The following is an 11,627-nucleotide window of genomic DNA, read 5'->3' as shown; positions in this document are numbered from 1 at the left end:
GACTTCAACTCCCAGAATTCCCCAGCCAACATGCTGGCTGGGGGATTCTGGAAGTTGGAGTCTACCTACCTTAACTATGCTGGCTGGGGGATTCTGGGACTTTGTCCCCCTCCCCTTTGTAAAGGATGCTAGCTGGGCGATTCTGGGAGTTGAAGTCCACCCTTTTCAAACAGGGAAATAAATCCTCCCTGGCTGGGAAGGGGGTCCGGCCTTCTTCCTCTCGTCCCCTTTCTTTCCACCTCTGGGGCGTGGAGGGCCTTCACGGGGTGACAGGCAGTGGCGGAGCTGATGCCAGCCCCGAGGGGCTTGGTGGGCAGAAAGGCACACAAAGGCCAGGCTGAATTTGGGGACGGGCATCAGCCCGCAGGCCCAGCATCCTTCTGCTCACCCTCCCTTGGGGGGCGGGGGAGACCACCTGACCCTGGCCCCCTTTGGCAGCGTGAAGGAGGGGAGGGTCCCACTCCCTCTGCTTTTCCCCTTGAGAGGACTGGCGGAAGGAAGGAATTCCCCAACCTGAATCCTAGGAGGGGCTGCAGGCAAACTCAAGGCCTCTCCTCCGCTAAGCTGAGAGAAGACCCTGACCCCACCCCCCACCCCATTATGCAGACCCCTCCCTGGATTTTCCCCAGCCATGCAGGAGCAGGAGGCAAAGGGTCGGAGGGAGGCAGAGGACGACCCCCCCCCCCCCGTGAGGGCAAAGGAGATCTCCCCCACCACACTTCCAAACCCAGTTCTATGCTCCTAGGGCTTCCTGGTGGTCTCCCATCCCGTGACAAAAAGGCTCAGGCCCCGTCCTGCTTGCTTCCCTGCGCTGGACGTTTGGGAACAAGGCTCAGCTCTCCCCTCCCTTTGGCCTCGCCCAAAAGGAGGACCATTCTGGCAGGCTGCCTCCCTGAAGCCGTGCCAGCCGCCCCACCCTGCGTGGAAGAAAAATCCCCTGGGAATCTCTGGAGGGCACCGTGGCCGCCCCTCCCTTCCCAGGGAGGAAACGCCCAATTAATCCTGCTTGGAGCAGCCCCGGAATGGAAGAGGCTCCTCTACCCTGGCAGGAGCCTCTCTGCTGGCATTGGAAGGGGCAGGAAGGGGCTGCCTTCTTCGGGTGACCCTGACACAGGCCCTTCCCACAGCACAGGGCTCTGCAACCTTGGCAAGACCTCCTGTGGCCCTCAACTTGGAGGATTCCCAGAACTCTGGAAGTTGAAGGCCACAGGCTCCAGCACAATGATGGCAAAGGTTTCTGGCACTGAGTGCCCAACCTGGAGGGCATGGGCATGTGCCAGAGCCCTGAGAACCTGTGCCCAGACATATCCTCGCCAGCTGGTCTTCGGGCTTCCTGCCAGCTGCTCTTTGCTCTATGTGCTGGAGCCTCCGGAAAGGTGGTTCTGTGTGCATATTTCCACCGTCCAGCTGGTCTTCGTGTTCCCTGTGCTCCGGCACATGTGAAAACCAGGCGGCTGGCAGCACGCCTGCGCACACACCAGAAAGCAGAAGAGCAATTGGCAGCAGCACACGTGCCGACAGAGGGCTCTGCGTGCCACTTCTGGCGTGCGTGCCATAGATTTGCCATCACGGCTCTAACACAGGGGTTTCCAATCTTGGGAACTTTTAAGACTTGTGTGGACTTCAACTCCCAGAATTCCCCAGCCAGCATGGAGAATTGGTTCACGTGATCATGGCTGGCTGGGGAATTCTGGGAGATGAAGTCCACACAAGTCTTAAACTTCCCAGGTTTGGACACCTCTAGCACAGTGTTTCTCAACCTTGGCGGCTTTAAGTCCTGTGGACTTCAACTCCCAGAATCCCCCAGCCAGCTATGCTGGCTGGGGGATTCTGGGAGTTGAAGTCCACAGGACTTAAAGCCGCCAAGGTTGAGAAACACTGCTCTAGCACATCAGTGAAATAGTAAAATCTATATGAATGGACTTTTCTTGCCACCGTTGCTAAGTGAATCACTGTAGTTGGTAAGCGAGTCACTCTTGAGTCTTAAGTGAATCCAGCTTCCCCAGGGTCTGTGCTGGTCCAACGGTCGCAAACTGGGATCGCGTGACTCTGGGACGCCATAACCGTCGTAAACACGAGTCAGTCGCCAAGCCTCTGAATTCTGATCATGCAAAGACAGCAATGGACGTAAGTGTGAAAATCGGTCATAAGTCACTTTTTTCAGTGCTGTTGTAAGCTTGAGTAGATATTAAACGAAAGGTTGTAAGTCGAGGATTATGGTACCTGTAATAGAATGCGGTGCAATAGATGTGGTCCTTGACTTCTAACTGTCCCTTTAGTGACCATTAGAAGTTATAATGGTACTGAAAAAGTGAGTTATGACCGGTTTTCACACTTACGACCATTGTAGCAATCTGACAGGCAACTGACTCCTATTTATGACGGTCACAGTGTATAATGCCACCCCCTTTCGCGACCTCTGGCAAGCAGAGTCAATGGGGGAGCCTGATCCACTTCACAACCATGTCACCAATTTAACAACTGCAACGATTCACTTAACAGCTGTGGCAACAAAGGCCGTAAAGTGAGGCAAAACTCACTTCACAGCTGTCTCACTTAGCAACAAAAATTTGGGGCTCAATTGTAGCCGTAAGTCGAGGACTGCCTGTACGATACAATACACAACAACACAACACAATGCCACGCACTGTAATAGGATATAATTAACATGATTAGCCACCCGAGTCCTTCGGGATTGGGGGCATATAAATTTTATTAATAAAAAATAATAAATTTTATTAATAAATAAATAAATGATTAATGTAACGTCATAAAAAACAACCCAAATTTGGGAAGAATCCCCAGTGGGGCCAAAGTCTCCTGGGATCACGTGACCCCCGTTTGCAATCTTCCCAGCGGGCTTTCACTTAACGACCGCACGACTCACTTAACGGCCGCAGTGATTCACTTGGCCCTAAAATGAGGTGCCACTCACTTAAAACGCCAGGCCCAGATGTGGCTGCGTAAGTCGAGGACTTTCCTGTTTGTTATCCGAATGTGATCTGGACCTTCCCGCATTAATCCTTCCAGGCTGCCGGCGGCTGCCGGCCTCCCTCGTTCTTCCTAGCACCTTTTTCTGCAGACGGGGCGACCTGCTTTGTGACTAATGGCCTGTGGGATTGGGCTCAGTCCCCAGCTGCCGGGAGGGGAGGCGAGGGCAGGGCAGGGCAGCCTTCGCAGCTCCCATTCACCGGGAAGGAAGGAAGGGCTCTTCCAGCGGGAGGGAGGGAGGGAGGGAGGGGCCCTTGTGCAGGGGAGGTGTAGGTAGCGCACCTTTTCCAGCAAAAAACGAAAAAAACACACCGCCTCCTGTTCTTGCCCCGAGGGCCAACATCGGGCAGGCTCTCCTTCCCAGCTGATCCCATCCCAAACATTGCCAGCTGTTGGGAGCCACTGGCAGGCGGAGGCCAGAGAGAAAAAATCCTTTTCTCAGCTCACCAACCTCTGGGTGGAGGCGGAGAGAGAGAGAAGCAGGGCGGCTCCAGGTCCCCAGTGGAGGTCCCAGCATTGCCCGTGTCCTGGGTGCAGAAGACCCCCGAGCTGTATCGGGACCTTGGCCTCTCACGAGCCTGCAGTGGAAGCATGAGCCTCCTTACCCCAGCTGGTCTGGAGGCTGCCTTGGGGGCAGAAGGGAGCCTGGCCCCCAACACTCCGCTCCACAGAGTCGGTCCAGGGCTCTGGCACTGATAGGAGAGACGATTATTGGTAGCTCAGGGTTGAAATGAGGGCTGATTGGCGCTCTCTCAGCTGGGCGGTTTGTTTCCAGATGTTTAATCACCGCACTAGGCAACATTATCAGTGCCAGGAGGAGTGGAGGACTGTGGGGTCCTTGGTGCCCCCTGAGTTTGCTTGTTTCTCGCAGACATTTCATTATCAAACTAGTTCAGTGTTTCTCAACCTTGGCCACTTGAAGATGTCCGGACCTCAACTCCCAGAATTCCCCAGCCAGCGAATGCTGGCTGGGGAACTCTGGGAGTTGAAGTCCGGACATCTTCAAGTTGACAAGGTTGAGAAACACTGTCCTAACCACTGCTGGGGAATTCTGGGAGTTGAAGTCCGGACATCTTCAAGTTGCCAAGGTTGAGAAACACTGTCCTAACCACTGCTGGGGAATTCTGGGAGTTGAAGTCCGGACATCTTCAAGTTGCCAAGGTTGAGAAACACTGTCCTAGACACTGAATTGTTTATACGTGAATGCTGGCTGGGGAATTCTGGGAGTTGAAGTCCGGACATCTTCAAGTTGCCAAGGTTGAGAAACACTGAACTAGGCAATCTTATCATTGCTAGTTGAGGGTGAGGTCTGGGAGGAGGAGGAGGAGGAGGAGGAGGAAGAGGACGAGGAGGAAGAGGAGAGGGAGGGAGAACAATTCTGGGACCTTGGTGCTTTCTGCGCTTGGTTGATTTCTTGCAGTTACCCAACTTCGTAACGTAGAAGGGAATGGGTTGTAGAGAGAGGAGGAGGAAGGGGGCAGGAGGAGGAGGAGGAGGAGAACTATGGATTCTTTGGTGCTTAGTGGTTTCCTTGAAGACATTTCATCACCAAACTAGATAACACCACCAGTGCTAGAAGGGAGGGGGGGGTTTGCCCTCTGTTTATATGCAAGCGAGTTGCCCTGTGGGTGGGAGGACCGTTGGTGGTTCCTTGAGTAGGCTGTTGTTTACTCTTGTTGTTTCTCTGAGTTGGCAGTTCCTTGATTTTGTTTACTTCTTGGCGGTTGGTCTAAAAGGTAAATCTTGGTTTCCATCTCTGCTTATCCGGGTGCCGATCGCGGGTGAGGAGGAGTTTTGCTCCTTCGGTTTCCTTTCTGTTTCTTTGGAACGGTATGCAAATGTTATTTATCTCGGTGTGCCTGTGGATGGCCGGTTTTATCCTGTCTTCAGGGGCCTAATTGGTGTGCGTGGATGTGGTTTATAACAGAAAAAACATAGCGGGAAGGGACCTTGGAGGTCCTCTAGCCCAACCCCCTGCTCCAGCAGGAGACTCTAGTCTATACCATTTCAGACAGGTGGCTGTCCATTCTCTTCTTTAAAACCTCCAGTTTTGGGTGGGCTCTCCCCCAACTTCAGACAGCAAGCTTTTCCACTGGTTAATTATTCTCCCTTTGATAAATTTCCACCCATTTCATCATCATCCCACTTAGTGGCTGTTGCAGTTGTTGAAAGAAACGTCCTTCTGGGTTCGGCTCCAAGTGGGGAAAAGGAGACTGGAGACATGGAGGCTGCTTGGAAAGATGGTTTTAATGGTGGACAGGGCCACACGGCTTGAGCCCTGAACAGAAAAGGGGGATCACATGCTTCCAGATGTTGGGCACACATGCATACACACACCATTAAACAATCTTGCAACTTACTGTTTCTTTATATGAGAGGGAATCAAAGTACATTCACACCAACTTTTACCATCAACACACTCACGTTTGCACTGCAATCAGACTGCTTGTGCAAATTAATTTCACATAGAAAAATCCCATTTCATTCTTCTTTCATGCAAAGCAGTTATTACAATTAGTCCAGGGAGCTGTACATAAGCCAACGAACTCCATTTCCTATTATTAAGGGATCTCAACTTCCCTCCAGGTCTGGAAATGATTACACACACACACACACACACACACACACACACATATACATGCACACATACCATGGAACAACACTTTCAGGCCTGGGGGGAGGTCCTGTCCCTTTAAATCTTCAATTTTCTTTCCTTGGGGAACCTGTGGCTCATTTTCCAAGCAGTGGGGAAACTCAGAGAGCAGCTGAAATCCTAACTGTTCTCCCGTTCCTCACAGCTTCAAGCCCAAGCTGAGAAGCTTGCTTATTTTGCCAGCTGGTCAAACATATCACAATCAATTCAATGCCATTCAATTCTACACGTTATTAGTATAGAGGCACACCTAAGAATTTTAACAGACATTACATCAAATCAATCAAGTCCAATTACCTAGGTCTTCCCATTCAGACAGGCTTTACCTCATCGCCTGCTAACTTTCTTACTTTTGCTAGAAGTTATGCCCATTGCTCTGTCTCCTTAAGCACCAGATCAGTGTTTCTCAACCTTGGCGACTTTAAGTCCTGTGGACTTCAACTCCCAGAATCCCCCAGCCAGCAGAGCTCTGGTGGCTGGGGGATTCTGGGAGTTGAAGTCCACAGGACTTAAAGTCGCCAAGGTTGAGAAACACTGCACTCGATTGTTAATGACGGAATTTGTACGTTCACAGCCGCCATTAGTCTGAGGATGGTAGGCGGAGCTAAGGCCCTGGGCGGACCCAATGCGTTTGAGAAATTCCTTCCAAAAAGTAGATGTGAATTGGGCCCCACGATCGGAGATAATACGGTCGGGTACCCCATGCAAACGGTAGATGTGTGAAATGAACAGTTTAGCTAATGCCTTGGCGGAAGGAACTTTGTGACAAGGCACGAAATGAACTTGCTTGGAAAACAAATCAGTGACCACCCAGATAACGGTATGCCCCTGGCTTTCGGGAAGCTCAACAATAAAGTCCATAGAAATCTCCTTCCAAGGGGCAACCGGGCGAGCGACGGACTGGAGTAGGCCCTGCGGTTTCCCCGGTGGTTTTTTGGCGGTAGCGCAAACTGGGCAACTGGCCACATAACGTTCAATGTCCTTTTTTAAAGAGGGCCACCAGAATTGTCTCTTCACGAGATGCAAAGTTTTTACGAATCCAAAATGACCCGCCAATTTGGAGTCATGAGCGCGACGAAGGACGACAAGCCTTAGGGATGCGGGGATGTACAATTTAGCACCAATCCACGGTAGATCGTCCCTCATGGTGCACTCGTCTCGATGGTTCAGAAACCAGTCATCTTGAGGAAGAGCTGTTTTAAGGTCAGAAAGTAGATCCTGCGGCACTTCCTTCTGAGCTTGGGTCTGTTGACGTGTGAGTACCGGAGCTGCCAGGAGCGGTTGGACGATACTTAGTTTAGAGCAATTATATTGAGGTAATCTGGACAAAGCATCCGCCATGAAGTTCTTCCCGCCCGGGATATACTTTAGAGTGAAATTGAAATGGTTGAAATATTGGGCCCATCGCAATTGTTTGGGGGAGAGACGACGAGGCGTTCGCAACGCTTCCAAGTTCTTGTGGTCAGTCCAAACCTCAAATGGGTGTTTAGCGCCTTCTAGGAAATGGCGCCAAGTAGCGAGGGCCCAACGGACCGCGAAAGCCTCCTTCTCCCAAACCGCCCAACGCCTCTCCGTGTCAGTGAGTTTACGGGAGGTGTATGCGCAAGGCTGCAAGTTACCTTGGTCGTTGGCTTGCAGCAGAATGGCCCCTACGGCGACATCACTGGCATCAGCCTGGACGACGAAAGGCCGGTCGAGATCAGGATGCTTAAGAACTGGTTCAGCGGCAAAAAGGCGTTTAAGTTTCTCGAATGCCGCCTGGCACTCCATGTTCCAGTCCAAAGGCTTATTAGGTTTAGGCTTCGGGTCGCCTTTCGTCTTGAGCAAATTAGTAATAGGGAGAGCAATCTCAGCAAAAGAGGGAATGAATTGACGGTAGAAATTAGCGAAACCCAAAATTTTTTGCAATTGCCTACGCGTTTTGGGCGCGTCCCATTCAGTGACCGCCTTCACCTTTTCAGGGTCCATTTCAATGCCATCAGGGGAGATGCGATAGCCCAGATAGTCAATTTTAGTTTGGTGAAACTCACACTTAGACAATTTGGCATAAAGGTCAGCGGCACGGAGTTTTTTCAGGACAGTGCGTACCAGAGTGACGTGGTGGTCGTAACTGCGAGTATAAATGAGGATATCGTCCAGGTATACGATAACGCCCTTGTACAGATGGTCGTGCAAGATCTCATTAATAAGTTGCATGAAAACAGCAGGAGCCCCTTGTAGGCCAAAAGGCATAACCCGGAACTGGAAGCAACCAAGAGGGCAGTTGAAAGCAGTCTTCCATTCGTCACCCTCCTTAATGCGTACTCTATAGTAAGCTTCTCGCAGGTCCAATTTAGTGAAGATGCGGCCCTTCCCTAGCTGTGCCAACAAGTCTTTCATCAATGGGAGTGGGTAGAGGTTCTGAGTTGATACCGCGTTAAGGTTTCTAAAATCACAGCATAAACGAAGAGAACCATCTTTTTTTTCACGAAACAGTACAGGGGCAGCCACTTTGGGTCGAGCCGGTTCAATGAAACCACGTTTTAAATTTTTGTCAATGAAAGAACGCATCTCCTCCATTTCCCTGGGCGACATGGAGTAAATCCGGGGTTTAGGGAGCTTAACCCCGGGTAAAATGTCTATGGAGCAATCAGTAGGCCTGTGGGGGGGTAGAATGTCTGAAGATTGTTCGTTGAAGACCTCCTTAAGATCCAGATATTCTTTCGGAATTTTCTCCTCTCCTGCAATCCTCTCCTGCCCTCTAGCGGCCACTTCAGGAACGTCAGTGATAGGTTGGTCCGGAGAGCCCTCCCCCACTGGAGGCACCTTCGAGCGAATGCGTAAGCGGCCGGTACGCCAATTTATGTGAGGGTTCCACTTCCGGAGCCATGGGATGCCCAAGATGAGTGGTCTGTCCATGCCAGGTGCGACCACAAAAGAGATTAATTCAGTATGGGTACCCATCCTCATTTCCAAAGGCTCCGTAAAAAAATGGGCGCCCCCCCCCCCCCGCAATGGATCCATCTATTTGGCAAAACACAATTGGGGTTTTCAAAGTGCGCAATTTGAGGCCTAATTTCTCCACCATGGCTGGGTTGATCATGGATCGGGAACAGCCTGAATCAAGCAAGGCCAGGAGGGTGGCAGGTTTCCCCTCAGGAGGAACGTTTAATTCAATAGGGATTAGAAGGGGCCCCTTGTTTGAACTCACCCAGTGAGGCGATGTGTCGTCATCGGAGTCCTCCGAAGAAGAGGAGTTAGCGTCCGCGTCTCCCTCTACTGGCTGGGCAAAAGGAGGGGGGTTGGAATCCCCAGCGAAAGCCGTTTCCTTCTTCTTCTTTTCAGGGCCTCTGCCAGACTTTTCCTCACGTTTGGGGGGGAGTTGAGCAGAGAGGGGTAATTTAGCACGACATTCGGGGGCGGTGTGCCCCAATTTTCCACAACGAAAGCATGTCAGAGGCCTGGAGAGGCCAGAAGGGGGCCCCCTCGCTTCACCTCGTCGTTTGAAGAGCGATTGAGTGGCTGGGGGGGGAGGGACTTGGCAGCCCTCTCTTTCCGCTTCCTTCTTTCCTCTTTAGCATAACGGAGACGGGTTAAATCGAGTTCAGCGTCTGCTGCATGCTCAAACCACGTGATCAAACGTCTAGGCAGGTTACGATTGATACATTGCTGATAAATGTCTTCATTCAATCCTTCAGCAAATTTGTCCAGTAGGGCGTCCTCCCCCCAGCCTCTCATGTATTGTGACAGACACTGAAATTCCTGGATGTATTGGGCGACAGGCCTATCGTCTTGTTCAAGGGTTAGAAACTTCAATTTGCTCCGCTTCTCAGTTAACGGGTCATCAAAACGCTGGCGGAAAGCCTCCATAAAGCGGTGGAAATTCCCCAAGAGGGGAGAGCCAGACATATGCAAAGCAGTTGACCATTTAGCAGCCTCACCATCCAATGACAAAAGAACCATTCTGACCCTCATGATGTCATTTTCAAAGTCTCGGCCATAAATCTCTATGTAATTAAAGACTTGCATAAGAAAAGAGGCCAGGGTAGCAGAATCACCATTGTAACGCACAGGCAAGGGAGGGATTTTAGCCATCCGATGTCTTCGGGGGGGAGGCCCTCCTTGGTCAGCAAAACCTCTAGCCGCAGGGGGTGAAGCAGGCCGAGGGGGAGGGGGAGATGGCGGGCGTGGGTAACGTTGCCAATTTCTCCAGTCTCTTTCCTCCTCCCCCCTTCTTTCCCCCAAGTATGTCTGCCCCCAATAATCAGGTAATTCACTCCGCTGGGGTTTTCTCATGGGCCCCTGGTGCTGGTAGCTTCTCCATTCCCCTTCATCGCCTCCCCTTCTTTCCCCAAAGTACCTTTGGCTCCAATAGTCAGGGAATTCACTCGTCTGGGGTTTTCTCACGGCACCCAGCTCCAGGGATGGTTGTCGGGGTGGTCGTTGGGTGAGTCCAGCATTCCAGCTTGTCTCTGTCTCTCTTTGTCCCACCGAAGTTGACCATCGGGGTGGGGGGGGAGGTTCAGGCTGGCTGGAAATTTGCAGTTGAAATAAATCTTCGTGTAAGGATAGGTCAGGCGGGCTGGGCTCGTGTAAAGAAAGGTCGGGAGGTCCTACTCCACTGGAATCCGCACCTCCAACGGGCCCCTCCTCCTCTCTGATCGGAGAAGACATTATCTCCCTTCTCGGTAGACGTAAATCTCCTGGAAAGGGTTTTTATTTATTTTTTTTCCAGACTTTGCTTCTTGTCAGCTCCACTCCATTACATAACTAGGAAAGAAGACTAAGAGACTCCATGGGTTGGAAATCCAAAAGTACTTTTACTAATTATAAATGGTAAGCGAGCAGTAGCGAAGCAAAGTCTGCTTAATCAGGCGCGAAAGCAATTGATATATAGAATAGTCCGTTCCCCCCCCCTTAGGATCATAGCTCCAGTCCAATCATAAGTCCTTCAAGTGTCAGGTGTGAGATAACTTCAAAAAGATAGGCCGATGATGGAATGTCGAGCCCGTTGATGCAGGCGGGAAACACACACGCATGCGCAATCCCAACGTCTGGTACATCCTAGAACATTCCTCCAGCACAGCAATTAACCCCTCCCAAATACCAGCCCCCCCCTTCCCGTTTCATGGCAGCTGAAGCAACAGCAAGGCAGAAGCTGACATAGAGGCACACCTAAGAATTTTAACAGACATTACATCAAATCAATCAAGTCCAAGAGCTCTGCTGGCTGGGGGATTCTGGGAGTTGAAGTCCACAGGACTTAAAGTCGCCAAGGTTGAGAAACACTGCACTCGATTGTTAATACCTGTCTCTGCCCTGGGGTGTTGAGTGTCCTCTTCCTAATTTGGACCTTCCAGCGGACGCTGGCTAATTTTTAAAGATCCAAACTCTTCTATCTTGGTCTCCTGGCACGCGCTGGCATACTTTAAAAGATCAAGATGTACAGAGACATTTGTTCATACATTGTTTGCATTCGGCCAGGGTTCTAGGTGGGATCTCCCAGCAGACACGGAGGCTGCTTGGAAAGATGGTTTTAATGGTGGACAGGGCCACATGGCTTGAGTCCTGAACAGAAAAGGTGATCACATGCTTCAATGTTGGTGGAGAAGAAGAGAAGGGCTGAGGGAGGGGCTTGCTAGGCTTTTTATAACCTCCATGTTGGTGGAGAAGAAGAGAAGGGGGGGAGGGCTGAGATGTTGAAAGACCCTGGTTTTATGCCCTCTTTGGGCTTTGAATTTTAGCTTGTATTCTGATTGGTTGTCAGACTCCCATGGGGGCCATGCAGGGGCAACTCTCTAGGCTGCGCTTTGAATCCAGGTTTGGTTGAGTTCTCTCAGATGCCATGTGGGGAGTTGGGTATAAAGGGCCAATATTATCATGCCTTAATCGCATCCCCCCCTGGAGCTGAAGGGGAGAACTCTTTGTTATGTAAAGGGACTGGCGTGGCCACCTCAATGGCCCATTGACAAAGTGGGTGGGGGCAGGAAAGCTGCAGGGAGCT

General features: G+C 51.2%; 1 protein-coding gene across 1 annotated transcript in view; it reads right to left on the bottom strand.

Moving 5' to 3' along the window:
* Positions 1 to 1,166: 1,166 nt before the first annotated feature.
* Positions 1,167 to 11,627, bottom strand: part of ALDOC (aldolase, fructose-bisphosphate C) — a 75,622-nt gene continuing 65,161 nt past the window's right edge. The window contains exon 7 of the mRNA XM_032216159.1: positions 1,167 to 1,256. Coding sequence (XP_032072050.1) covers positions 1,167 to 1,256 — 90 coding nt within the window. The remainder of the gene's footprint in view (positions 1,257 to 11,627) is intronic.

Source organism: Thamnophis elegans, chromosome 4 (genome assembly GCF_009769535.1).
Source record: "Thamnophis elegans isolate rThaEle1 chromosome 4, rThaEle1.pri, whole genome shotgun sequence".
In the NCBI taxonomy this organism is placed as follows: domain Eukaryota; kingdom Metazoa; phylum Chordata; class Lepidosauria; order Squamata; family Colubridae; genus Thamnophis; species Thamnophis elegans.
Note: the sequence above shows the minus strand (reverse complement) of the source record. Positions and strands in the feature narration are given on the sequence as shown.